The 26,643-nt window shown below is 39.2% G+C and overlaps 3 protein-coding genes and 2 long non-coding RNA genes across 7 annotated transcripts; 3 read left to right on the forward strand and 2 right to left on the reverse strand.

Moving 5' to 3' along the window:
• Positions 1-301: 301 nt before the first annotated feature.
• LOC110848717 (NADH dehydrogenase [ubiquinone] 1 beta subcomplex subunit 7) lies at positions 302-1,316 on the reverse strand. Its single transcript, XM_022095997.2, has 4 exons — positions 1,186-1,316; positions 918-1,092; positions 653-821; positions 302-581 (listed from the first exon to the last, which is right to left on the reverse strand). Exons 2-4 carry the CDS (start codon positions 1,066-1,068, stop codon positions 485-487), a joined length of 417 nt encoding a protein of 138 aa, XP_021951689.1. The 5' UTR covers positions 1,069-1,092; positions 1,186-1,316; the 3' UTR covers positions 302-484.
• A 1,820-nt stretch (positions 1,317-3,136) lies between these two features.
• Positions 3,137-3,617, forward strand: LOC118435187. Its single transcript, XR_004834565.1, has 2 exons — positions 3,137-3,297; positions 3,379-3,617. It is a non-coding gene; the product is annotated as an uncharacterized LOC118435187 (long non-coding RNA).
• A 1,018-nt stretch (positions 3,618-4,635) lies between these two features.
• LOC110848831 lies at positions 4,636-25,921 on the reverse strand. Its single transcript, XM_022096160.2, has 5 exons — positions 23,448-25,921; positions 22,463-22,588; positions 14,444-16,207; positions 12,558-14,276; positions 4,636-5,341 (listed from the first exon to the last, which is right to left on the reverse strand). The coding sequence occupies exons 1-4, from the start codon at positions 24,678-24,680 to the stop codon at positions 12,660-12,662; spliced, it is 4,740 nt and encodes a 1,579-aa protein (XP_021951852.2). The 5' UTR covers positions 24,681-25,921; the 3' UTR covers positions 4,636-5,341; positions 12,558-12,659.
• On the forward strand, positions 8,919-9,804 carry LOC118435184. Its single transcript, XM_035850693.1, has 2 exons — positions 8,919-9,116; positions 9,187-9,804. Exons 1-2 carry the CDS (start codon positions 9,020-9,022, stop codon positions 9,465-9,467), a joined length of 378 nt encoding a protein of 125 aa, XP_035706586.1. The 5' UTR covers positions 8,919-9,019; the 3' UTR covers positions 9,468-9,804.
• Positions 16,277-26,036, forward strand: LOC118435186. Of its 3 annotated transcripts, none has more exons than XR_004834563.1 (7): positions 16,277-16,672; positions 16,930-16,997; positions 21,735-21,805; positions 21,867-22,131; positions 25,494-25,690; positions 25,781-25,816; positions 25,915-26,036. It is a non-coding gene; the product is annotated as an uncharacterized LOC118435186 (long non-coding RNA). The 3 variants fall into 3 exon arrangements; XR_004834564.1 differs by lacking the exon at positions 16,277-16,672 and adding an exon at positions 16,730-16,888 and having other exon boundaries at positions 16,966-16,997; XR_004834562.1 differs by lacking the exon at positions 16,277-16,672 and having other exon boundaries at positions 16,730-16,997.
• Positions 26,037-26,643: the final 607 nt, after the last annotated feature.

Here is a 26,643-nt window from a genome sequence, read left to right on the forward strand (position 1 = left end):
TTAATTGCAGAGTTGCATGGAAGAATTTTGGCTGGACTATGTTCGAGGAAATGTCGAAACTAAAATGCAGCTTCCTTCAATAGATGAAATAATTAATTGGGTCGAAAAATCATATGAAAAAGTTAGACTGAATAAGGTGACCAATATGTAAATTTGCGTCTATTTTACTCAATTACCAATAACCCGTATGATTGTATGATTGTTTTCTATATAGGAGCTTCTGCTGAAAGCTTTTCCAATACCTAATATAACCACCCCGAAATAGATGAATGGTGATTTATGCTACAATGTCCGGAAGAGGTTAGCACATTTAGAATTTTACAATATTTACTGGTATTTTCACGCAACCTTAATTAAGTTAATGACTAAGTAATTTTGAGTAGTTACGTGTCGAACTTCCTACATTCGCGATGTTATAATCAATATATTACACAATTGTAATTTACAAATCAAATCTGGTCTAGAAATTCAAATACAGCTTTGTCTAGCAGTGTTCCTTCTTTTTTAAAGCAGCCTCTTTCCTCTGCTTACGATGCAGTAGACGACGCTCCCTTTCATATTCCTTCATTCGGATGAGGTAACTGAAACAAGACATTAACTTCTTCATGTAACCAACCATTACGGCCCAGAATAATTAAAAATAATTCCTCACTCTTCATATTGACATTCAAACAATGCATGCCTAGCATTTGCACATGGCATAGTCCATGGGAAATTGTCCTTATTACATTTCTTGAGGGCAGTTAATTTATGGACGCAAAAGTCTCGATATTTTGGCTCTATTTTCGCAGAAGCCATTTCCGCCAGCGTCATGGGAGGAACTAAAACAAAAATTGCAAAGTATAAATAAACAGCAAGCACCAGATATTGTCTTTCATCCTTCAACTAATTGTGATTAATATTACTAATAAACCCACCTCTTTCCTTCCTCTGTTTCCCCTCAAAGCCATAGTTTGGCTCCGCACTATACTTGTCTTCCTTGGGTGTGGTCGGAGAAGAATTGAAAACGATGTTCGATGGTGGGGGCGCCGTACTGTGCGACCCCGCAGCTGATACCGAGGCACCCATTCCTCTTCTTTCAGTGATCTTAAACTGGAAACAAAGTTAATTTACATATATATTCTGATAAACTACTTTGTTACATTTGCACCATAAATTTTTAAAACCAAAATTAAAAATATTTACCTTTCTCCTAAAAATAAAGAGTTGGGAACTTTACCCAAAGTCAAACTGTCCTGTTTTTGTCTCGGGCAAGATTTAGTCTGGTGCCAAGCTCTTAATGGAGAACGCAATCTATGAAATACATTGCATCTTTTTGCCATGGTTCATGTTTGTCGATTGTCGACCTTGACGCCAAGAAATCTTAAGGGCCTGGGGGAAGTTGCTTAGAAATCACGTCAACTTTGACGATAAAATTCAGCAATGCACAAGAGGGCAGATTTTTTAAATTATGTTTAATGCGTTAATCATATCTTTAGATTTTACTTGAGTTTTTTTTGACGATCTGCCCTCTTGTGCAGTGGAGATATTTGGTCGTAAAGTGAGGACAAATTGGCTTAGAATTGCCAAATTAATGGCAGGAATTGCATTTTGAGTATCCATGGAACAAAAGAAACAACTTTTTTCAAAAACTTGAGGGACTTGAGGGAAACTTTTTCAAAAGCAGTGACAAAACCAAAGCTTTTGAACGTCCCATAGAAACGGTGTCAATTAATTGTGGTCGTAACCTAACAGAGCAAGATTATTTGACACTTTATCAATCTATAAGGTTACGACAAATGGCCGAGTTACAAAATAAATTTTCATTTTTAGAAAACTAAAACTTGTTGAAATTGGTTAATTGGTTACAGTTGGAAATGTAATTTTCAGTCAAAGTGCTTATGGAACTGTCATGTCCGTCCGTCTGTCCGTTTGATCATTTTACGATAACTTTCGTTAAACTTGTCCTAGCGACTTTAAATTTGGTATATGTGTAGTATGTGGCAAATGAGGAGTTAAATTTGAAGATGGGCGAAATCGATTAAGTGGTTGACCGGTGGTGGTCATCTGGGTGGGTGGAGTATTTCAAAATCTGAAAATTGGCATTGAGATTGCTAATGGTGTCTAATTGAAGAATATTAATTTAAATTGGGAAAATTTTCGATTGGAGGGACCCGATACCATACCGATTGTTGAAAATTATCCAATCGAGCTGAAATTAGTGCAGAGATTGCTAATGCCTGATGAAAGAATATGAATTAAAACATTTTTATGTGGAGGGACCTTTAAGGGGTGACCCATATCGATTTTTAAAAATTGTATTAAAAAGATGAAATTCGCTCCAGACACTCATAGAAGACTGAAATTTGGCATGACCCCGCGGGGGTAGACCAGATTGAAAAATATGAAGTAAATATTAAGATTTTTTCCACAGAGATTTAACAAGGTGACCCACATTGCTTTTTATATTGGTAGAATAAACATGAAATTCTGTATCATGGGTAAGGGCACATCAGACTAAAGAATATGAAAATGAATATTTTTGTGGGCCCATGAGACCCGTACTGGTTTTAAAATTGGTCAAGGAGCTGAAATTTTGCATGCTGGATTATGGGAACATTTTTGCCGATTACGAATAGTAGTCAGTAGTTGGTGCAGGTCGTCTGACTAAAATTTAGAAGCTGACACTGACCCTGACTCGGGCTAAATAAAGGCTGCACGCTGCAGATTTCAAATTTAATTCTCGAAATAGTAGCCTCGAGATTTTTTGCTTAAAAAATCAAGCTAAAAATTACGATGATTTCATCTTTAAGAATCAAGTCTCTATGTCTGCCCTTTCAAAAGTTATTAAAGGTCAAAGTCGTTGGTACACAGGCCCAGGGGACGTGTACCAACGATTTAAAAAATAATTATTTTATTTGTAACTCCACCATTTGTCGCAACCGTTAAAAGAGCCAAGAGTTACCTAGATACTTAATGTCAAGCAATCGTGCTAACAGAGCGATAATAATCTTGGGGCCCTGGCAATTATTGTTGCTAACATAAAATCAAGTAAATCTTCCCCCGGGCCCTTAATAAGAAACAGGGAATACAAACGCCATAAACATTTCCAGTATAATATGTAATAACCAGACAGCTCCTTCTTTCCCTGGCATGAGGTAATAAAAATGTGAATATTAATTTCCTGTCCTCGTTCGTTCTTCATTTCCCAGCCCAGTTTGTCATTGTCACTCGTTTATCCGGGTGAGATTCGGTCGTCGGTAGACGTGACAGAAAATAATTTATTGTCTTTTACTCATTTCTTGTATGTATGTAGGTGTACGTGTAAATTTATTAGAATTGAATATTTAATTTGTTTTTTTTGCCTGGAATAAAATAAGGTACTTTTTTATTTTTAAGATTGCTTCCAATGTGGCAGATGATAGTAAGTAAGTATAAAGAAATAGACGACATCCTCTTGTAAGTAAACAGTCCTTTTATCTCCGTCGTCGTCATCATCATCGTCAAACCTCAAAGGAAAGATTTGAATAAGATACACTATTAATTCTACGTATAAATAATCAACGAACCATTTCAACAAATATCTAAACACACTCCTGTCCTGTTAAAATAAAATAGTAGAATGAAAATGAAACACATCCTGTTTTTTGTTGCTCAAAAATCAATCGCCTCTCGCTTCGTGTTTTTTTCTTGCTTCTTCTTTCTCCATCTCATATCGATGGAGAAGATGAATACACCGACTTTTTAAAAATACATATACGATGAAGAACATCATTACTAAACTCGGTCACGTCCCCACCACTCGTCACACTTGATCAGTGCGTTATTAGTTTGTTGTAAAAAAAATCAGTGGAAAAAATTGAGATGCGATGAAGCGTGTCCGTCCATCCGTCCCCTTTCATTCTTTCACCAACAGCTCGTCCTGGTCGCCTTGATCTCGTGAATATCAAATAGGAAAGAAGCATCACCTTTCCTTTGATGTTGGCAAGCCAAAGTGGATGTTGATACTCTCATTTGGATGGATGGAAGGAAGGATTAGTGAAAAATTGGCGCAGGATCGCAATATCTTCTCAGATCTGCAGGAAGGGAAGCGTTATGAATATCGAGATGAAATTCAGAGCAGCAATTTTGAGGGAAAGAAGGAAAGTGAGACTTTCTCAAGATGCCCATGGAGAGAAAATTCTCAATTTCCCCGTGAACACATTCACTTATAGATTCGCACTATGAAGTTTCCAAGTCCAGGAGCTCTGCGTGAATAAAATGTGCGAAGAAAAGTGTTGAGTAATTGTGAGACAATTCCATTTGTCGGGTGGGACAAAGACTGGATAAAATTAAGTTTGTGTGTAAAGCGGAGTAAGGCTGTTTTCTCATAAAATTCCTGTATCAAACCGTAACAGTTTTTTACAAGGGTGTGTAATGAGAGTAAAAATAAGGGTTGTGTTTTCGACTACAATGCGAGTCACCGTCGTCATAAAAGACGCTGTCGGTGAGGTGCATCAATATTAGGATTCGTCCATCCATCCAAAGAGTCGATATCCAATATACAACTTTGTGTATGGAGATGAGTCTGTATTTAATATAAAAGTTGCATAAGCATAATAATGCACGCTATGTATGACCATAATAAATCGACCCAGACGATGGATACGCATTTTATTGTTTTTGTAAAAAGTTTTCCAGACTCGAATTTTATCATTTTATTGCATCCTCAGCAGTAAAACAAGGACAGATGAAATGTAATATGGAAATTATTTGAAATTGGCTTATGCAATAATTTCATCAAAATTTCCAAGTTTTTAAACGATATAGCTTTATGTCTTATTTTTCAAACAGTAAAGTTACATTTCTCTGTATATATATATAGATAATACTTAAGTAGTAGCAATAATTTTTTTGTATACATAGCTTCTCGATCAAAGCAAGACGTTACCATTATTATAGCTATTTTGTATGCTTAACAATATTGTACATGATAAATTACAATGCGTCAAGAGAAGTAATGAGAGATCGCTTATGACATATGATGCACTTTCCTCAGACGTGATTTTTTATGGGTTTGCTCAACCATGTATCGCATTAGGATTTACTTGGATCTTTTCAATTTGAATTCATTGATTTTGTCTTAGCCCACAAATGGCCGCAAAGGTCAGGGTTGATTGTGCCTCTTTCTATAGTCTATCCGAGGCCAGTTGGATTTATAATACTGAAGCATCGTCAGCATCCTTCCAATAGATTTTCTGATGGAACATCAAATTTCCTGATTCGCTGATATCTGAATAAATGTAGAAGTGACTTCAACATTTCGTAACATGTAGGTGACTGTTTTATCCCCGGAACGGATGGATATTCGGGGAATTTAGATCTGAAAACAGACAAATAATATTTTCTTTAGTTATTCAACATGTTTTTAGACTTTCTCTTCTTCCTCTTGCGAAACACATCAAAAATAGATCAGCACTGGTTTATTATAGCAACAAGACATATGCAAGTGTGTATATACACAAGTGAACCATTCCAATTTTTTGTGCAAATTCTACAACGAAATGCAGAGATAAAAGCAAAGCGTTAAGAATATTTCCGCTCCGGGACGACTAAACACACTATCCTGACACGATAATAAATGTACAGCGTCACTAAATTTGTTCGTTTGCATTGTTGTAACTGGTGGGGTACGAAATTGAATTATGGAAATATTAAAAACAAACTAATGGAGACACAAGGAGTGAGTTGGCGTTCTGGAAAAGAACATTTATACGTTTGGGACTTGGATGAATCAAAAAGTTGTGAATTATCCGTCTTCTGTTTCAACTTGTCGGTTGGTCGGGTGGGTGGGTGAGTCGTAAGGGTAATAAATAACAGGAGAATCGTCCTTCTCAGTTACACTTAAATATACCTACAAATATATTGTACATATTATTCCATTCTACCGTTTTGTGCAATAAATAATAATACATCACAAAATGTAGTGGTTTATATATTGCTAGCTTTTAGGCTTTTCTGATTTACGACCCAAATTGTTAAAATAATACTTCACGCAACATTTGGCCCGAGTTTGGTTTAACATACTTCATTCCTATGCTTTGAATTATTCGACCCGTCACTGCGCCAGTGTCGTCGTCATTTGTTTTCCATGTATATGAACGAAAGTGTCCAAAATTTTTTGAAATTGTATCGCAATAATTATCTAGTTCTGGGACAAGGTGACCAGTTAAGTCAACTTTGTTTGATCAGATATAACGTGAAATAACTAAAAGACAACTAAAAAATGCGAGGTCACTGTACTTTACAATAGGTCTCTTATTTATTTCACCGTTTGTGAAGAGGTAAATTTTTCTCACATCTTGTCGAGTCAACCGAATTTTAGTTATTTATTCTGTTAGAGATTAAATCAGGCACAATTACAGAAAACACGACTAAAAAAAGAATTTTCCGACTTCACAATGGGACAAAGGACAGGTCGTTAGCAATGTTGATATCTGTAGAGTAGAACATGTCGAGTTTATGCAACTTCGCCTCCAGCAACTTTCGCAAATAAGTTTCCGACAACATTACAGGATTTCAAACTCTTCAGTGAGGAGAGGTTAGGAGAAAAATTCAGACGACCCAGGATGGTGCACGAGACGAGTATCATATCTCCTTAATGGCCTACACGTACGAAACGTAAATTATTTTAAGCCGTACTAAATACCTTGTTTTCTAAGAAAAAAGTTTCCTATCTTCAATTAATTGCGACATGATGACCTCTTTAAGGAAAACTAGTTTTCTCCGGTAACACAAATTGTTATAAACTCATAATTTAAAGTTTGGATATTGAGGACAAATTTCAATTGAAGGAAATGGCTAAAAGTGCACGTAGCCTTTGTGTAAAGGTACTAAGGAGTTATATTCAATTTTCGCTAAACCCGACCCACACAAATCATCAAATGGCATTCCAGCATTTTATTGATGCTTTACATTCGTCGACTTGGGCGTTGCAGATGCCTTTGTGATAAACAAAAACAAAGCAACTTAAATATGTCCGATACTCAAGGTTTTCTTGGAAAATGCGTCTCAAATTTTCTCTTTTCTCGAAATTCGAAAGGGGAAAAGATCCTTTTTCTGTCATTTTCTCAGGTTATGCAATCCAATACACTGAATGTCAGCATGAAATATTTGAATGTGACAGGAATGTGAAGTTCAAAGTGTTCACCAAAATATTGGGCGTGATTGCATAAATACATTTTGGTCGATCATGATCTTAATACAGATCTGTACTGGTGTTACGGGATGGCATGTTATAAATAGGTACTGTTCTTTTGAATAAATTGCATATTCTTCTCCAATGACAAAAAACACATGTGAAATGACGAGCTATATGTGAGTGAGAAGATTATCAATTTGTCCTTCAACTTCGACACACCAATCAATCAATACTTGCAAAATTATTTGACACTTTATCATTGTATAAGGGAAAAGCCTTACATAATTACACAAGTCAAGCAATTGTGCAGTACTTGCATGATGACTAGTAAAGCAATTGCTTTAGTTTAGTTTAGTTTCTAAGTAATGCTAAGGTGAATAATAAAGTGAATTTTTCTCCTCGCATACCACGATTAACTGACATCGTTTCTATGGGCGGTGCCCCATACGGTTGCGACAAATGAATTATTTTGAAAAAAATTTTCATTTTTAAATCTTTGGGCCGAAAGTCCCCTTGTCCGGCCCAACGACTTTAACCTTGAATATCTTTTAAACAGGCAGACATAGAGACTTAATTCCTGAGGAGGAAATCATCCTAATTTTTAGCTTGATTTTTTAAGCTAAAAATCTCGAGTGTACTATTTCGATAGCTAAAACGTTTATTTTGAAGAATATCTCCAAAATATAAGTTTTTCAGCCAATTCTTATCTCACAAAATTCTATAATATACCAAAGTGATCGTATGATCTAGACCGATCGATTGACACCCCACTGGAGGGTGTGGGATCACTTGACCCGGATTTGACCTAGGGGGTCATCTCAATCATCCAACTTAGCAACGGTCCACTCACACTATTTTTTCAGTACATAATAATTAAAATTTAATTTCTTCAAAAATGAAAATTTGTGTTGGAAACAATTCATTTGTCGTAACATGTATAGAATGATAAAGTGTCAAATAATATTGCTCGCATACATTTGGTAATAGAAAGGCCTGGCAAAAAACGAGTTGACTCAATTTAGCTTAGCTAGCACCCAAAATTATGAATTTTTTAGTGATACTCGCATTTTTCACACTTGTCAGTGGAAATCACCCCAATCCGGCAAAACCTCCATGCAATAGTCCAGAGGGGCAAAGATGTGACCGTAAGCGTTCACATACATAAATATCTTTCGAATAAATTCGTGAACCACTTTTATAAATCTAATTTCGTTTATACAGCACACGGCAACAATACAGATATTTGCCCACACGGACTGACTTGCTACTACGACAATACGTGTAAATGTGGTGGATACAATCAAGTATTTTCGAACCACCATTGCGAATGCAAACTAAGGGCTGGAACCGATGGTTGCAGGAGATCGGGGGACTGTACGTATGGGGGTCAATGCTATCATTATCGTTACAGTTCGAAAACGTCATGTCACTGCTGTGAGGGTAGCACGTCCGGGTACGGCAATGGACAATGTCCTGCAAGTGACTGTAGGAGAGGAAGTGCTAGCTTATCATATTTCAGTCTCTGGTCAAAATTGTTCGTTGTTGTAATCTGCCTAATTGATCATATCTAAATTACTAAAGTATGCAATGTGTACCTTATAACAACACTTATGTGCACATGTATGTATGTAAATAAATTGGCCCATTTGAACAATAAATATTTGTAATGTATATTAATACTTAATTGAAAATGGACGTGTGTTTTAAATATTTTCATTATACGCTAGTAATTTCATGGTGCACTTTGTTGTTATATTAAACATTATTGTATTGATTTCAATAATATTTACACCTCCACTTAAAAATACCACCTAATGTTATAGCTCATCACATCTAATTCGTTACGCTATAAACTTCATCATGACCAACTTCGGATTCATTTTCGCACTGATATTTCTATTAATAACCCTAAATTCTGTGGAACCATGTCCAGACAGCCCTCTCGGTCGTCAGTGTGGTAACAATTTATAACAACTAAACCCCTATTTACCCAACAATTTTCCCCACTTTCCAATCCTTCCTTACAGACGAAACCTCTAACCGGTGTCCTGATTCCTTCACCTGCACTGGTGGAGCCTGCTCCTGCCGATCTGACCAAGTCGTATCCGAAGAAAGTTGCAAATGTGTCATAAAAGCGGGCAACATCGGCTGCATGATTGCCTCCCAGTGCACCGACGGGGCGTACTGCCGCCATCCCCACAAAAAGAATGGGGAGCGTCAATGGTCACATTGCGAATGTTGCAGCGGTCCTCCCGAAGGCAGTAACGGATTCTGTCCTCCCGACAAATGCCACGGCTACGGGGCCTAACATTCCAATCTGACTAATCCATCCATAGAATAAAATATGACAATAGAAGATCATCCTCTGTCTCTCTAAAGTTTAAATATTACGACAAAAGTTAGACAACTGTTTGTATTTATTGCATATTGCAGACGTTGTAATAAATATGGGATGATTGGAAGAAGAATAAAAAACGGGTTGCGTAATGGAAAGTGAAAGTAAGAGAAAAAACTGAAAATGTGATATAGCCACGAGCCCCACGCTCATAAGGTATTACGACGTTAGCATGATTCTCTGGTAACGGACTGGTGCTATCCAGTCGACTGACTTTCTCTCTCCTTGGACATTTTATTTTCTGCTTCAACTCCAGCAATGAATCTAATTTTTCTGCCCCATTCACTACCACTCATTTTGTTTATGGAATTTACTGAATCACTTTTCTTTATCTCTTGTCCTTATTCCAATTTATTTTTATTATCGCGAGAAGAACAAGGCCATCACGAACGGAGAGACTTGTGAGACGAGTAACAAATGAATAGTGAAATAAGTAGTTACTTGGTTAGTTTTTTATATGGTATGTAAATATGTGTATAGCTACGCATGTGGAAATTTTAAAGTAAACAGTGAAACGGATAACGGGATATTTTCCTAGTCGGTGGCTTTGAATACATAATAATCTAATAAATGTAATACGTATAAAATTTACAAATTTTATGCGTCCGACTAATGGAAGACATTCCTGCTACACATACATACACACGAATAAGACGCATATTACATTATGTACTCGTGACATGTTGTATGTTGCAGAAATATTATCCCTGTCCACTTTTAGCCTTGAGTTGAGTAGTAAAGTGCTGCAAAAAAGGAGAAGTTTTGGCATTCATGTTCTAAGTTGCAAAATGGGCTAAATTCTGCTGCTGTTGGTGGTGGTGCAGTGAAAGCCAGCACTCCACTTTTCCCCACTAAAAGAGAAAGTTGCATCAAAAGTCTCGCTCCTTCTATCTGATTCTTTTACTCGGTTCGATTTAGTTACAGGGAGAGAAAGTAGTCGTGGTGGTGGCCGTGGCGGTGGTTGTAGTAGCCGTATAATAAGTATTTAGGCCACTTAGATGCCGCGATAAGTCCTGCCATCCCATTCCGGATCATATTTCACATGACATCAATTTATTACCAAAGTCCATAATAATCAAAAAACCAACCAAAAAACAACATTATCAGGTTTTCTCTTCTGGTGAAGGGTGAACTAGTAACTTTGTTCACTTTCACTACATTCTTTCCGTCACTTTTACTCTCTCGGCAGAAACCGTGTAAAATATTGTGAATTTTTGACAATTTGCCAAATCCTGACAAAATTATTTTAGCATTATTACAAAAAATTATTATATACATGCACAACAGGAGAGAATTGTGGTAGGAAAAAATCTTCTGCGTAGTGCGAATAGAACTTCCATTGGATATATTTTAGCGTTTCGTCATATGAGATAACAGATTGGATGGTACATATTTTTGCTCCACATATGGATAACTTGCGACCTTTCGCGTTCTGATCGGTCGCCTTCAACCCCATCCCGCACCAGAAGAACAGAGGAAACAGAAAAGTATGAAGAGTCGAAGAAGAAGACGAAGGTCTCATTTTTTATCCTTCCTCCTTCTTCTTCCAAGCAATCGATATAATGTATGATTTACTGGAGATGATTTCCTCCAGTTTTTCCCCATTTCTATTACCGTGGTGGATGTGGAGTGGGACGATGAAAATGAAAAACTGGTAGGCTTCTCTTCTGAAAGATAACGCCTGGACTTGGGACTTGAGAAGAAGATGGTCGCTGTAGAAGGAGAAGAATAAGAAGAAGAGTTAACAAAAAGAGAACTTTCTCGACGAGGAGGAAATATATGGAGGAAAAGACTTTCTCCATGTGCTCGGAATTTAAGAACACCCCGAAACAATCAGCCGTGTGGTTTTGTCCGTACGAGGAGTAGGGAAGAAGTAATAGAAACATAATTAGCCGTAATGGAACCACTTATCGCTCTATAACGCGCTCCCTCCACGTGCCGTCTATAACCAGGAAGAAGAAAGTGGTTGGATAAAAGCTTCTTAAAGTGATCTTTACTTAAAGTACGGGTCAATTACTGCACACTCATGAAAAGTTAATTCAATTGGATCGAGTAGTATCTGCTGTGGTAGAAATTCTTATTATTATGCATATGTATTTATGTATACGCATTATGCTGGATTTTGGATTAGCTGAAAGAAATTGCTTTATCAGCAGAAAATCTATTTGTGCTGCGAAGAGATAAGAGGTTGGACTGAGTTCCCTCCTACATAAAAATCTAAAAGGATGTGAATATGTCAACAAAAAATGGGAAAAGAGCGTGGTGAAAGTTGGAGAAAGTAGGAGGCAAATTGAGACGTGTAGCGAGATAAGGAGGATATTTGAAGGAAATGCAGACAAATGTTTTGGCCATCCATCCACACCAACGATATCTTCCTCCTCTTTCTTGTCTTCGAGACCCCTTTCCAGGCTGGGAAATCTTGGAGAGAAAGTTGGAGTAATTTACTGATATGGGAACACAGGGAGACGTTCTTGAGGAGTAATGCACCATTTTTTCGGAACCTATTTCCATCCTTCTCTTAGCTTAACAATATTTCATAAAATTTTTCCACCTTGAAAAGAGAGGACTGCTGCAACAATGGCAAATAAACTACGACCACCCACCACGCACTATGCCGAGAACTATGCACCATGACATATTATCGTCATCCCTCATGCGGAGAAAATATTTCAAATTGTGTGCAGTATTAAAAAGCAATAAAATTCCGACCAGCGGCACCACTGCAGAAGGAAAAGCAGCGTGAAATGTTATGAAAGAGAGGGAGAAAAAGTCCGTTTTAATATTCTTCTGTCTTATACGTTTCATCATCCACCCAGCCAACATCCTGGCATCGAGGAGTTTGTGTGTGAGTGGGCGTGGTTGGTCGAGACAGCTTGGCTTGAGTGAAGGCACAACATTTTTCTTTCCTTTTTTTAAGGGTTATCAACCAACTACATTTTATCCGAGAAAGCGAGAAAACTTGGTAAGCAGCTTATAATAAAAATGAAAGTTTCAAGAAATTACCTTCACGTTGAGGTGGTTAATAAGTGAGGCATCTTCTTGATAAAAAAAAGTCTAGAATTTTACGTTTTTTTTCCTCTCAACAAATTGAGCTCAGGTACACTACTACGTCCTTCCAATGTCCCGATGCGTCATGAGGACGTCTTGTTGTGTGTGGTGGTGGTGGTGACCTTCCCTTCCTCCTCCTCCGACATCATCCCCCCATTCGGGCACATCATCATCTAAATCTTCTACAAATCTCCCATCAACGAACCCCGCCTCATTCTCTTCATTCTCTGCATCCTGCTCATTCCCAGCCAACAATTCACTCTCACTGTTCCCCCCAACGACCCAAATCCTTAAGCGTTTCGGAATAAAGTAATGCGCTGTATGCGTAATTGACGAAGTCACGACGAAGAAGCCGATGAAGGCGACGAGAAATAAAAATATTACGCAGGCCACGACCACGAGGACGAAAATACTGTAAATTACACTCGCACCGGTATCTCCTGACCTACTGTTTGTCCCGTTACCGAATTTATTACTTTCATTCTCCGTAGTTTCACCGTCCTCGTTGTGGTCGTAATTATAGTTGTAGCCACCCAGGCCCAAGTTGAGGGCGAAGAGGCCTTGATACCCTTCCGGTCTGTAGGCCGAGCCCAGATGGGTGTCAGCAGCAGCAGGATTGTTGCGATGGTGTTCAGTACCACCGCCACCATTCGCTTTCTTTTTGATGTTCCTTTCCTTTTCCAAGTTATTACTTTTATTATCATTGATATTGGCAGTCTTATCGTTTGTGGTGGTGGAATTTGTCGTGGTAGTTTTTGCGTTGCCTGCTGTACCGACGAGATAGTGATTTCTGTACTGAGGTTGGTGGTGCGGGTGACCATGAAATAATTTCTCATCGTCGTCCCCTTCCAGCAGTTTGTCATTATTTCCTCGAACGAGAAGAGATTTCCCCCCAGGGCTGTCTCCCATCATGCCGTGGTGTGAGGAGAAGGAGGAGGGTGGACCATTATCACTAGGGCCACGGCCACCACCACTGTAATTCTTTTGGTAATACTTTTTACTGTGAAGAAGGCCATGGTCCAGTAGTGGCTGCTGGACAGGAGCTGAATGGTGATCCCCCACCTCATCCAATGATGATGATGATGACGACGACGACGACGGACGAACATTCTTATTCTTGGTAAGATGAGAATGGTCATTTCCATTTGTGCTGACAGTTCCTCCACCAGGAATTGTTATTGGTCTCACGTTCCTATTCAGGACTGAGTCGGCTTTTTTTTTATCCACCACCACCTCCACTTTCACCTTAGATGATGGTTCGTTGTTGTAACGGTAAGTACGAGGAGGAAGGTACTTTCCTCGCCTGGACTTTTCCTCCCCGTTCGGTGGGAGATTATTAGATTTGTGTCTGGTCTTGTCGTCATTTCGTTTGGGCAAGAGGAGTAGATTCCGACTCCGTTGGGACAGTGATGGAGATGGAGATGATGATTGTGCCGGGATTGAAAGTTTCTGGCTCGTGGCGACGGAGGACGTGTTGACGAGGAGTGGTTGACTAGTTGAAGTCAGTTTGGGTTGTCCAGTTCCAGGGTCGGCTAATGGAAATATTATTGATTCCATCCCCAAGAGATTACTCATGTAATTTTGATGTTGTTCTTGTTCCGAGGATGAGGTTGATGATGGAAGTTTCCCTTCGGACGAGGAGGACGACGGGGTATCTGGATCTAGAAGTCCGACCTGCAGGGGGAACGATTTATTGGATAAAATACAATATCGTATTATACTTGCATTTTGCGCGTCGTATACGTATTTAAGATTTGTGTCAAATACTACATCTCACAACTTAATTTCATACTATATTAGAAACAATGATACAAGCCTAGAATCTTTAATTAATGCCATACCTGCACGAAATAGGCCGTATCCGGCCACAGATTAATAGTCCCCCCGGCAATATCCGTTACTAAATTCCCTTTCAAACCTCCACCTAAAATTTCCCATGTGAGGAGAAACTGATATCTTGTCCCTTCTTGCTTACTTTCTCCTCCTGATTCCGGCTCAGTAACTAAATTGCTACTTTTAACCGTTGCAGCACTGTTGTTATTCTTATCACTGGAGGCATTTTTCTTATCCTCTTCTTGATTTGACACCGAACCACCCGGGACATTCCAGCGCACTTCGGTAACCACGAGAAAGTTTTGGTACACCATTGAAACAGCTCGAAGCCCCCAGTCGTCCTTGTTGGCGTCATTCTTCTCGTCATCAACATCATTTTTGGAAGTAGGTGGCTGAACCAGTTTTTTTGAGCTGCTGCCACCGTTCCGTTCCATGAATTGTTGTTGAGACTTTGTGGTGAAAGTGGTTTTGGAAGAAAGCACAGGATTGGATCCACCACGAAGAGAATCGTGCCGTTGAAATGATGGCTCTGTTGTGCTTTTCCTATTTGCATCTCCTTCCTTATCCTTTACTTCATTTGAGTTGTTGTCTGTATCAATTTGGCCTCCGGTGTTTGGATCGCTTTCAACTTTATAACTCACTTCTTCTTCTCCCCTCCCACCAGCACGAGTGCGAGTCTTGTTACTTGAACCCAACCAAGTTCTGGTGCTGCTGCTTTCTTTGAAGTTAATTTTGTTGGATGCGATGATATCCTTCTCTGAATTTTTATCCCCATTCAGAACTACCAGAGTCTCACTGGCAGATAAATTTGGTGGTTGCCGTTGCTTGGATGGGGAGTTGTTGCTTCCTCCTGCTACAAATAAGCTACGACCACTTTCATCCGGGGAGGAGGATATGTTATTTAAATTTTTATTTTCTTGACTCATCAGAATTATAGCACGAGTGGCGTCAGAATTTCTCTGGGGGTTACTGATCCCCTTTACTTTTTTATCGAAATGCTGCTGCATCTCTGCTCCATTTATCGAACTCTGACAGCATGTTGATTCCAGTGTCGATTTAGATTTATCTTCATCTTCACTCTGAGACGGAGAAGAAGGAGTAGCCGCCGCCGACGTCAGAATTATAAGACCCGAGAAAACTTTCTCTACACCTTGAGACCCTACTGCCACCACTTTGAGAAGAATTGGCTCATGCTGTTGAACGAGGTGATCATGTAGTTCATCCAATATTATTGTTTCCTGTGGAGAACCAGAATGATGATGGCTCTTGGGTTTTAGTCGAGAACAAGGTCCATGCCAGGTCAGTAATGAGATTTGAGTTTGCGTTTCCACCGTTTGGTCAATCAATTTCCAGCGAGGAGGCAATAAGCGTTGTTGTTGCTGCTGAGTCGTCTCATCATTTCCTTGCTCCAAAACCATAACATTGTACAGGATGACAGGGCTTTTGTTTTTGATGATGGAGGAAGAAGCCAGAGAAATAACTTTGGGCCAGTGGAGATGAAATTGGGTGGTGGTGGTGGTGGCGATAATTTTCCTTTTGGCATCGACTCGTACTGATGAGTTTTTGTCATTTTTTCCTCTTGCTTTCACTCCAACTTCGTGATTAGAGCCATCACCACGACCAACAACACGTTTTGAGGAGACATCTTCGGCTGGATCATTCACTTTATTGGTTTCTTCTTCCGCTTCCTTCCAATTCCGAGCGATGGAAATGGGACTATTGGATGATTTTTGGGGTAGAAAGTTGCAACTTTTCTGGCAACTTGACAACAACTGTTTGAGAATCAGATAAAGAAAAGAATAAGATACACATTACATTAGCTTGCATTACATGGGGGGCTATTTGTAATCAGGATTTGTGGGCTTGATTTGTTCATCTAATTTATTCCTATTCTTTCCTCCTCGTATCCATCCAACTCGTTACTTTGCTTTTATCTCATTCAGCCACCACTCTTTGTCGTTCTTCTTCGAGAGATGAATTCCCCACGCACCAGGCTTAATGTTCCCACACTCTCCACTTACTACCGCAAGAATGTGCTAAACAAATTCTAAAATTCTCCGTAAAGACGTTCCCAAACGTAAACATAAACATTCATTCCTTCTCCTTCCTCCATATATATTCTCAGTCGCGGAATAGTAGAAATATGCTAAAGTGGTAGCCTCAGCATTTCGTGGTATAAAAATAATTGCTACTCTGCCTCCTGCGTTGTTGAGATATTTGAGTGAGCCCTTGTTTTCGTAAGTATTTAATTACTTCCATTACGAAGCAAATCACTATTGACAATCTGGCTGATGGTGCTAATTTGTGCTCCTCTTTTCCTCGCCTTGTCTCCTTCTAACTACTTTTATTACTTACTTTTACCATTACAATAGAGCTGTTCTCAGCTAACTTTTACCAAGCAGTGAGTCCGCCAGACTTTTATTGGAGGGAGAGCTTCTGGTATATGTTTGAGAGTGAGAAATAATTGCACGTAATTCATTTACCCCTCCGTCAGTGTCAGCCAATTACTCAACCACACTTCAAATTCAAGGGTTGCATTCTTGGAATGGATGGATTCTCGTAGTAAGTTGAAAGCAATCAATTATGTATTTTTGCCTGACTCGAGAGAGTGGATTTTTACTGGCGAGATATGAGATTGTCCTTGTAGAATGAGCACAGAATGGTGTGACGATGATTACGTAATATGCATTGAACCTCACTTTGGTAGGCAGTCTTCTCAGTTTTCTCAGTTTTTGACTCATTTTCACTTGAACCAACACTTTTATGGATTTGGTGAGAAAAAAGAGTTGCGACATTTAGACGATGAATTTCCCAAAAGCTTTTTATCGCGAGACTGCAGTTAGGGGAAAAATGGGGAATTCTCGCTCTGATAATAATTGTAACTCTATTTCTATTCTGGGCTGATTTCAGCTTCAGCTCGTGATGACGACTTTACTTGCTTGGAAAATCGTCGTCGTCTCTGATGAGTGAAAAGTAAAAGCTTGGCAAACGAGAAAAAATTGATCTCGGGACGGGATAATTGATAACACTCTGACAATTATTACTCTACGCGCTATTCATCTCTGTCAAAACGGGGGTGAATATAAATTGTTTCTCAATTAAGCTAAAATAAGACGGAGTGTTTCTAAAAATGGAAATGCAAATGAACCTCTCAAGTAATAAACGAAGAATTCATGATTTTAGACTGAGTTTTATGGGTATGCGATTTTATAATGTGCCACTAGATCACATACCTCTGTAGATTATTATAGCTTTGAGTAATAAACTGAGGAGTGAACCATAAAATGAAATTTTGGCAAAGCGAGGTGTGTTTGAAACTAACTAACCGTTTGAGAAAAAAATCTATTCGGATTTGAGACCAAAGTTCAATGCCATAAGCCGATAACATTACGACATATCCACACTTGAAACTTTTATCATGGGGGTTGGCTCTACTGAGAAAATTATGACTTTGCGTGTTTACTTTTTACTTTGTCGCCTTAATTCTGGGTGATATATCATCCCAGGATTTTTTGCAGTGGCATGTTCAGTAGTGGTGTTCTTATTTATTCTGGACCCTCCACGAAGCTTGACAAATTTGTAGATAAAAAGCCTTCTCGTCGCACTCTAAACTTATTATGGCTCAGATAAACCGGCTAAAATGCAGGGCAGGAAATTGAACCAAATTCATAAAGTTTGTTCGTACATAGCAAAACTCAAGTGCAGTTTGATTTTGTTAAAAGTTGAGCTTTATACAGCAGCAACAACAATAACGACAAGTTAGGAGGCCTGCTCGGCGAGGCAATAATGTGATGAAGTTAGTTGGGACATTTCCTCTGTCAAACTCTATTTTATTATCTCGGTCGGTGGACTTGTAAAGTTCATGGTTTTAATTTATTAAAAGGATGGGAGTTGCTTTTCTTGAGCGTACGTGAACTACTGATGGATGGATTGGATGGAAAGAAAAATTACCAAATTCGTTCCATACACTGAAAAAATGTAGTAAAATGTAAAATTACTTTATTTCTTTTTCTCCCTCTTTTTGATAAAAAAGTTTCACCATAAAATTTTCATTTCTTAGATAGGGTCAACTTTTTTTATTCAATTATTATCCCATGTGGACCAATTAATTTGAGATGGCATAAAAATCAGAAGAAATCCTTAGTATCCGTATAAATAAAATATGTATGAACCATTTGCTGCTCTAATTTCCTTTCACTTTGTAAAATAATTCATTAGAGAGTGAGCTTCGTCGTCGTCGTCATTGTGTTAAAGAGTTGGCTCCACTATAATATTGGCTGTTTGGCTTACGACAGGATTTATTACCCATACTCTGGGTTGAATTGTACCCGAAATACCTCAAAAACCAGATAAGCTCAACATTTCAAGGGCTGAATAAAGAAAAGGGAGCCATTTATCTGTGTGTGGCAGGTTGTCGGACAGATCCTGCAATAAAGTTCTGGGCTAAAATTAACCAAGCCATAAAAAGGCTGTTGGAAAGTATAATAACCAACTACTCACTACCAAATACTACGTACGGAGTATTTGGTGAGGATGAAACCAAACCTCCTTTCACCAGGCACTCAACATGAGCCATATTTATTTTCCTCCCGTTAAGAGAGACTTGCTTGTTGTGTGTGGCGTAAGTACGGTGCCCGCCTGTCTTCTCTATTTTTCCGTACCCTACAAGTTCAATTACCGTTGCGGGTGTTTCTTTTAAGATTTCGTTTTTAAGAGGGAGTTAGAAAGCGAAAGGAGGAGGAGGAGGGGAGCTCGCAACAATGTAATCTAATACCTCGTTTAAATTTAACGAGTTTATCTCCATAAACTTTTTTAGCCAACCGTTCAGATCGTTTGTAAAAACACAGGACTGATTTACACCTCTCTTGAGATTGGAATGGAAAGATTCACGGTGAAGGGAAGGAGTGGAGGCAGATAAGCAAGAGGCAAATTTAGAGGTTTATATTCATTCTTTGTTATTTTAGTGACGCATGGTTCGGAGTTTTCGAGGAATGCAAAAGTTGTAGAAGTTGTTAGCAGAAAACGTGTAAGATGCGAGTTTCCATCACGGTGGGGAATATTATAGAAATTAGTTCAAATCCCTATTTCTTGATCCAGACTATAAATTAGGATGATTACTTGCATGAATGGGTGCCAACTAATCTGAATTTCTCCCCAAAAAAACTTTTATATAAACACCTTTTCGCTCCGATCGCTAAAAAATTGCAGAAATTGTGTACACAAATTTGCAAATCACAAAGTTCCCCTTTGATGTTACATATAGGTTGTAGGGCAAATTAGTTAAAAGTGAAAGTTCACTTGACTAGACGGCTACTACTTGACAAAGGGGGAAAAGGTGTCTGAAAAAAACCTTCTCTTTTCGGATATTGGATTGGTTGGAAGCTTTTTGAGTGATGAAATGCTACTGTTGTTGATGCAGAGCCAAAAAAATGTCGGACTTGAGGAGACTCCAGAAGTTGAAGGGAACATGGTTTTCGGAGACCAGAAGAGGAAGGGTACGTCTCATCCAGCATGTTTTCCTTTCGCTTTGTGGAAACATGTTTCGATTCGGAAAGTAGGAAAAACATGATCGCAACCAGTACCGCGTGATCTATTATATATTACGAAGTGTGTAACTCTCGGAGGAAGTTTGGATGGAAAAGCCCCATTTCCAACAATCGTGTTGGTGGTAAATCCATCACAAGATTTTTTGATGAACCCTTTCCTATAGGAAATCAGCGTCACTCTGTCACACAGTTTATAACAATGGGTTCAAACAGGCAGACCAAAAGTCGCCGCAGCAGCCGAGGAACGCAACTCCCTCGACTCAACTTTAACCGGGCTGGGCGAGAGTACAGTCATGACATGAACAAGTGAGTCAGATTTTGTGATTTAAACCCATCTAGAGTTCCCCAAGGTGTAGTAAAAATTCTATTTCAAACGAGATTTGTTTCCTCCACCTCTGATCCTCCGGCCTGCCCTGCTCAGGGACTTGTTTGAGAAGAAATCAGAGAAGATTTGGATCCCGAGAGAGAGCAGTTGAATGTTTTCTCGGAAATGTGTGTGTGTGCTCTTTGATATATTTATAGGCCAGCAAATGTAGAAAGGTTGGGTCAGACTGGGTATAAAAGAATTATGCTATATGACCAGGTTTTTTATGGCAGCTCTTTTATTTATGTCGTCTTCAACAACTTTGAAAAGAAAGCGATAATTTTAGATCAACGTTTCACCACAATTTCCACTTTGCCACTTCTTGGCATCGTAGTCAGTTCAGTTAGAATTTGAATGCACATATTTGTTATATGTAACTTCATCAACGTTATAAATTACAGTCGCCCACCCACTTAACGACGATTGGAATTAATTGTGTGTGTGGGTAGATGATGAGATGGATGATGTGTAGTTGCTGCGGGTAGTTAATAAGGTGCTAATTTAGTAGGCTAAAGTAACTAGTTTGAAACTCGACCCTGTCGTTTAAGCAGTTTTGTTTGCTTCATCAAGGTATAGAATTAGTAATAATATAGTTCTGGATGGATGGATGATGATGATGACGGAGATTTGGGTCACCTCTCGCTCCCTGTCATCAAGTCTAATTAAGTCTTTTGTTGAACAAGCAGATTTCGCATATTTATTTCTGGAAATTCGGTGTGGAAATGTACACCTAGAAAGGTCCTCTCTTCACATTCACATCCTTCCTCTCTGCCTGTCACATCCAGACATTGACGGGCAGGCATGTAGGAGAAATGACGCTAAGCAAATAATAATGATATGTATGAAGCCCTCTCTGAAATGCATGCATGGCTCGCCTCGCTTTCTCTGAAATTACATCCCTGCATCGTCTGCACTCCGACTTATTAAAGAGTTCGCGATTTATGTATTACTAGTGTAGAAGCCCGTCAATTGACGTGCAAAATAGGCCCGTCGATAAGCCCGTTACCACAACATTAGTGAAGTTAGCCTCTCCTGTCCTCTCTGCAGAGTGGAGAGAGAAAAGGAGAGGCTAACTTCTCAACTAAGCCACCGACCCAGCCAGCCAGCCAGCAGCGATACACTCGCCTGCTTTATATAGTTTAGATTCGCAAATCTCGCATTTGGCATTGTATGAAATAATCACTTTGCATTCATCCCAATGACTGACTGCGAACCTTGGAGAAGAAAATTGATACGTGATTTTCAATAGAATTGGTTAGAAATGTTGATGACAGACTTGACGAATATAATGAGTATCCTATGTACGAATGCAAATATGAATGCAGATGAGATTCAAAGTTTGCAGGGCCAAACACATGGCGAATATTTATTCAAACTTGATAATTCCAGTGACACTGCTATGTAAATTAACCCAAGGAATGGAGGTGACGGTTCATCTTGCAAGACCTCCATCTAAATATGTATGTGTATACCCTCCATAGCGTCAGACATGAATTAAATTGCCTCCTTATCGTGTTCCAGGATCTACGCGCAATTCGAGCATGGAGCTCATCCCGACCGAAAGGAAAGGCAAAGCCAGTGATCATTTCCGAAAGAAGCAGCATGTTAACTTAACTAAGATTTGTTAACTTTCTCACGTTTTTAATCAGATCACATCTCCCATGACGGAGCAGTCGAGGAGAGAAAACGGAGAAGGAAGGAAGACTAATAACCAAATCCAAATCCTGATTCCGAATTCAAGAGATGCAAAAACAAGGAACTTGCTCTCTAGTCTCCATTCAACCTGGTATTTGTCTCTGTCAACTTAATTAACGTTAAGCCCAGTTTGTTCTAAGGTCTGCTCGTAGTTTTCCCTCGTTTTGGAAAATTTTAGTAAAACGAGAAGCTGGTCCCGTTCAGAACATGTCACGAACTAAGCCGTTCCAGACTTTATATGTAGATTGTACCGTTTCTAACAAATCAAGGTTGCTCCACAATAGTTTATACATTATTATTGTGCATTACTGTCGCATCATGACGCTTTATGGTCACGGTATAAAATCCTCAATTAGGATCCAAAAATAGAGCCCATCCTTCAAATCACACGTTTCCACTGCTTAATACATATAAAAACGTACCAGTTCATCATCGAAATGGTTCTGGGAGCTGGTGATGTCTCCATTATAATTTGGACTTGGGAGGGGGGCTGCAATTCTCACAGGAAAACCTCCTCCCTCATTTATCCCTTTCTTCCTCGGTGACATCTGAAATGCATAAAATAACGTAAAAAGTGAACAAATTAAGACACCCCACATTCTACATTCACCAAGAGAGAATCCACTCCAATAAATCTCAGTCAACCTCTTTTATAACAAACTCTACCTAATTTCCCTGCGAGAAGGAGGGTGGGTGAGAAAGTTGAAGCTATGGAGTCTCCATAAAACTGATCATAATGAATCTCTTCCTATTTATTCTCGCCCGATTCCAATTCAAATTCGGCACTTTTCAAATATTTCAACAACCAAATGTCGTGCAGACAGATATTTTCCATCCAGTTGTGTCTCACACTTTGTAAAGGAAGTGAGTGCATCAGAGATATCGGGTCGTGGGTGTTGGCAGGCCGGCTCGTGGCACAACTTCTTCTTACAAGTAAATACTTGGTTGTGTATTTTGGAATGCAGTGCACAAGTATATGAACGCATCTTATACATGTTTTCTCTCTCTCTTCTCGAGTTCTTAATGTGTTTTCTTTTTAGACAGATGAATAATTGAATTGGTTGGGTGCCGTGTGTTTGTGGCACCACCACCACCGAACGACGACCAGAAAGATATCGCAAAATGAAGAAACTTCCTCTTTAGTTTTACAGATAAACTTTACCAAAAGCAAAACGGGAGAATTCTGAATAGTAAGTGGTACATATGAAAAGATGTATTTCTACTTGTCAGTTGATGAAATGGAATACGCAAAACTTTTGAAATTTTGAACTCCAAATGTAAAATAGTTGTCAGTCTGCTAGATATTTTTTTAAAAGATGTTGTGTGGCTGTCTGTCATTGAAAAATACTTAACGTCCATATGCTACATGCATATTGTAACAAAAATGCTCAATACATATCCACTTACATTATATTTCTGGCCGAATGACAGCCTGCCGATGCAAGTTGCGACACATTGACTCATTTTGACTGAAGTCCATTTGTCCATGTCGGGGTCCAAAGTTGGCGTCCTTATTCCCCCGTACTTTCGAACCGTGAAGGTCTGATTGACAACGATGGGGAGACATGACGGCGGCGGCGGCGGAGTTTTCGTCTCACTCCCCGTCTTCATCGGCGTAAAGTAAAGATCACCATTTCGTTGTGGATATTTTGAAACAAGTCTTTGTTTTTTACTGTCGTCCTCAACAGCGGTATCTTCTGCACCGATATTTACCACGTCGTCACTTTGTATTTCTCCTTTTGAACTGATGCTGCCTGTTTTGGAATTCTGTCCAGGTCCATCCCAAGGATGAATGTAGGTGCGATTAGTCTCCGTCTCATTCTTACTGTTATCTTTTGAAGAAAATTGTGTTGTACTACTTTCTCCATCTTCTTCTCCCTTTGCGGGGAAAGCCTTATTCTTTATCGAAACAGAACTGTACCGTTTCGTAACATTGTTATTGGCCATGAAAATGAAGGGGTCCACATTTACATTTTTCTTTTTCTGAGGAAGAAGAAGAAGGGCAACTGTATCGGGCTTGGCAATGGCATCATCCTCCTCCGTCTGAAGATGTATTGATGCCTCGGATCCTGCTTGGAATCCGAATTTTGGATTCACATCTGTCACTCTCACCCCGTCTCGTCTTCGTCGTCCTCCCACCTTCACCTCCTCCTCCTCCCATTCCACATTTACTTTATCATGCAAATCCAAAGAAATAGGATTTCCAGATGAGTTTCCAATCTGTCGCTTCCCATTTGGCTGAGTTGGAGAAAGTTGCTGCACCCCAACCTGAGAATAGTTCTTGTTCTCTTGATAGGAATAATAATAAGTCAAGTTGCTGTCCTGTTGTGGTGGTGGTGCAGATGTACGTGGTGGGGACAACCATTTCCACCACTTGTTTGATGTTGCCTCTGATTTTGATTGGGATGGGATTTCTTCAATCCCTCTCGAGGAGGTTGGATTATAGGAGGAGATGAGACCAGGTTTTTCTGCCGAGGTAATTGGTACATTCGGCAAGAATGAAGTACTTTCCCCCACTACTTGAGATTGTGATGAAGAAGAAGGAAAAGCGTGACCCAGGTGTGCACCTAGCGACGACAATAAGAGGACGAGCAGTGTCGTAGAAGTGGTGACGGTGTTTGTGGTTGTAATGGATTTCATTTTCCCCACTTTCTCCTAATTCAAGGTAACTTTCTCTCGATTTCAATTAATCATTCTATTTTCTACAAGTCTTATAAACTATGTAAAACGTTTACAACAAAACTTTTAGTTTGTAAATCTTCTTATGGTTAACTTTGCGTTATGAATAAGATTCACAGTTCACACTACTACATGCTTGCTTTCTTGTTCAATATTACTCCTTACAAATCTTGATCTATATCTCGCAACATTTTCTTAGTCTCTCGCTCGACGAATAACTCCGCATCAGATAAAAGTTGGGAAATAAAAGAATTTAAATTGGGGAACACTCTCCTATTTTCTGCCTCCTTTCTCTCCCTTTCCTTCCACAGGACGTAGTAGACAAACAAAGCGAGGAAAGGACAACTCTTGGCTCGGTACACACGCTTCCGCTTCCGTTCTTTAGTTCACAATTCTTCCTCGTTTATTTTCACAAGAGAAAATTATGAATTCACTGATTTCTCTCAAGATAGTTCAGTTCGCCAGGTAGACAACAAACTTCTTGTTTTCTTAAATGTTCACAAGATTTTTCCCCTCTTGTATCAACCAAGATAAAAGTGAGACAAGTTGAGCATGTTGAGGAGACAAACCAACTGGTACATAATTTTGTCGCAGGCAGGTAAATATGTAGTGGGACCACAAAGATGAATAGAAATAATAATGATGCTGCTGATGATGATGATTCAGTCTCACCGACAAATAAACCACACAAAAACACGGACCAATTTTCTTCTCGGACTTATAGTTGACACACCACCATCACATCACGTATCTCTCTTTGAATGATTGTTTTAGGTAGACGACTTCGAGAGAGGTCCACTCTTCTTCTCTATAATTTACCTCAAAGACCAACCAACCCCAGTCCAATGGGTACAAATTGCTCTGGTTGTTGGTCGGGTGAGTCAGGACAAGTTCTCGTAATGTTAATGTCCCCTAATGAGATGGACTGTGCAGCAGCCAGGCAAATAAACCGGTGCGAGATGAGAACGACGGTAATAACACTTTTGTCATTTAACAGTTGTCCTTTTCTTTATTATATTTATGGGAAATTGTCTCACTTTTCTCAACAAACGGACGGGCAGGGTGAGACGAGTCGCAGGAATGAATGGATGGTTATGGTAATAGGATTTGTTCTCTTTAATAGCAATACTTTGACGCTTTTTAGTTTCGGAAATGCAACGAGTTTGAGATATTTACGAGATAAAAATAAACCCAGATCGAATCTTTATTCTGATGTGGCTCGCTCGAGGACTGGAGCCGTTCTGAGAGTGCCGACGAGATTTTGGAGGACTTGTACTACTCGGATCTCTGCTGAAGAAAAGTGAGATTCAGGAGAGATGGTTGAGCAAAGCAGAACGAAACCACTACTACGACCAAAGTAAAAGGAAGGTTTAACCAACAGCTCGCTAACGCTAACCATGAGTAGCAAAGTACGTAAAACGGCCAGATACCACAACACACGAAGGCTCAGAGAGAGATTTCAAACTTGTTTCTATTTCCCCCTTTTCATCCTCCTCGTCGGATGTGGTGTAGTACGGACTACGGAGTGGATGGACATGTTTTGATGTATTTGGCTCAAGTATTACCGAACGTGCACGTGAGGATTTTACTCTCAGCCCGTGGAAATTTCGACATGCTCTTCTGTCATTCTCTGGCAGATCAATTCATGCATGTGCCAAAAATAATGTAACACGAAAAGTTGACATTGCAGAGGAGGCATTGTTAGGAAAGAAAGAAAGAAATAAAGTCAAGTGTCAGATGAGAAATTGATGAACTTCTACATACAAAAAAAATATTTATGGGTGCATAGTCAATCATAATTCATCATAAGTGGCTTTTTCCATTTTTAATTCCACTTTGTTCTTTTTTATACATAATCTTGTCGTGTTTTACTGAAACAAAGATAACGTGGATCGCATATTATTATCTACTTTTGCTTACGTAA

This window comes from Folsomia candida, unplaced genomic scaffold (genome assembly GCF_002217175.1).
Source record: "Folsomia candida strain VU population unplaced genomic scaffold, ASM221717v1 Fcan01_Sc004, whole genome shotgun sequence".
Classification (NCBI taxonomy): Eukaryota; Metazoa; Arthropoda; class Collembola; order Entomobryomorpha; family Isotomidae; genus Folsomia; species Folsomia candida.

Coding starts and splice junctions, on each gene's coding strand:
- LOC110848717 (XM_022095997.2), bottom strand. CDS start 1,068: ATGGGTGCCTCGGTATCAGCTGCGGGGTCGCACAGTACGGCGCCCCCA. Junction 822..917: donor GAAACAGAGGAAGGAAAGAG/GTGGGTTTATTA, acceptor TTTTTGTTTTAG/TTCCTCCCATGACGCTGGCG. Junction 582..652: donor TTTGAATGTCAATATGAAGA/GTGAGGAATTAT, acceptor GTCTTGTTTCAG/TTACCTCATCCGAATGAAGG.
- LOC118435184 (XM_035850693.1), top strand. CDS start 9,020: ATGACCAACTTCGGATTCATTTTCGCACTGATATTTCTATTAATAACC. Junction 9,117..9,186: donor CCCTCTCGGTCGTCAGTGTG/GTAACAATTTAT, acceptor CCTTCCTTACAG/ACGAAACCTCTAACCGGTGT.
- LOC110848831 (XM_022096160.2), bottom strand. CDS start 24,680: ATGAAATCCATTACAACCACAAACACCGTCACCACTTCTACGACACTG. Junction 22,589..23,447: donor CATTCGGCCAGAAATATAAT/GTAAGTGGATAT, acceptor TATGCATTTCAG/ATGTCACCGAGGAAGAAAGG. Junction 16,208..22,462: donor ACCATTTCGATGATGAACTG/GTACGTTTTTAT, acceptor ATTCTCAAACAG/TTGTTGTCAAGTTGCCAGAA.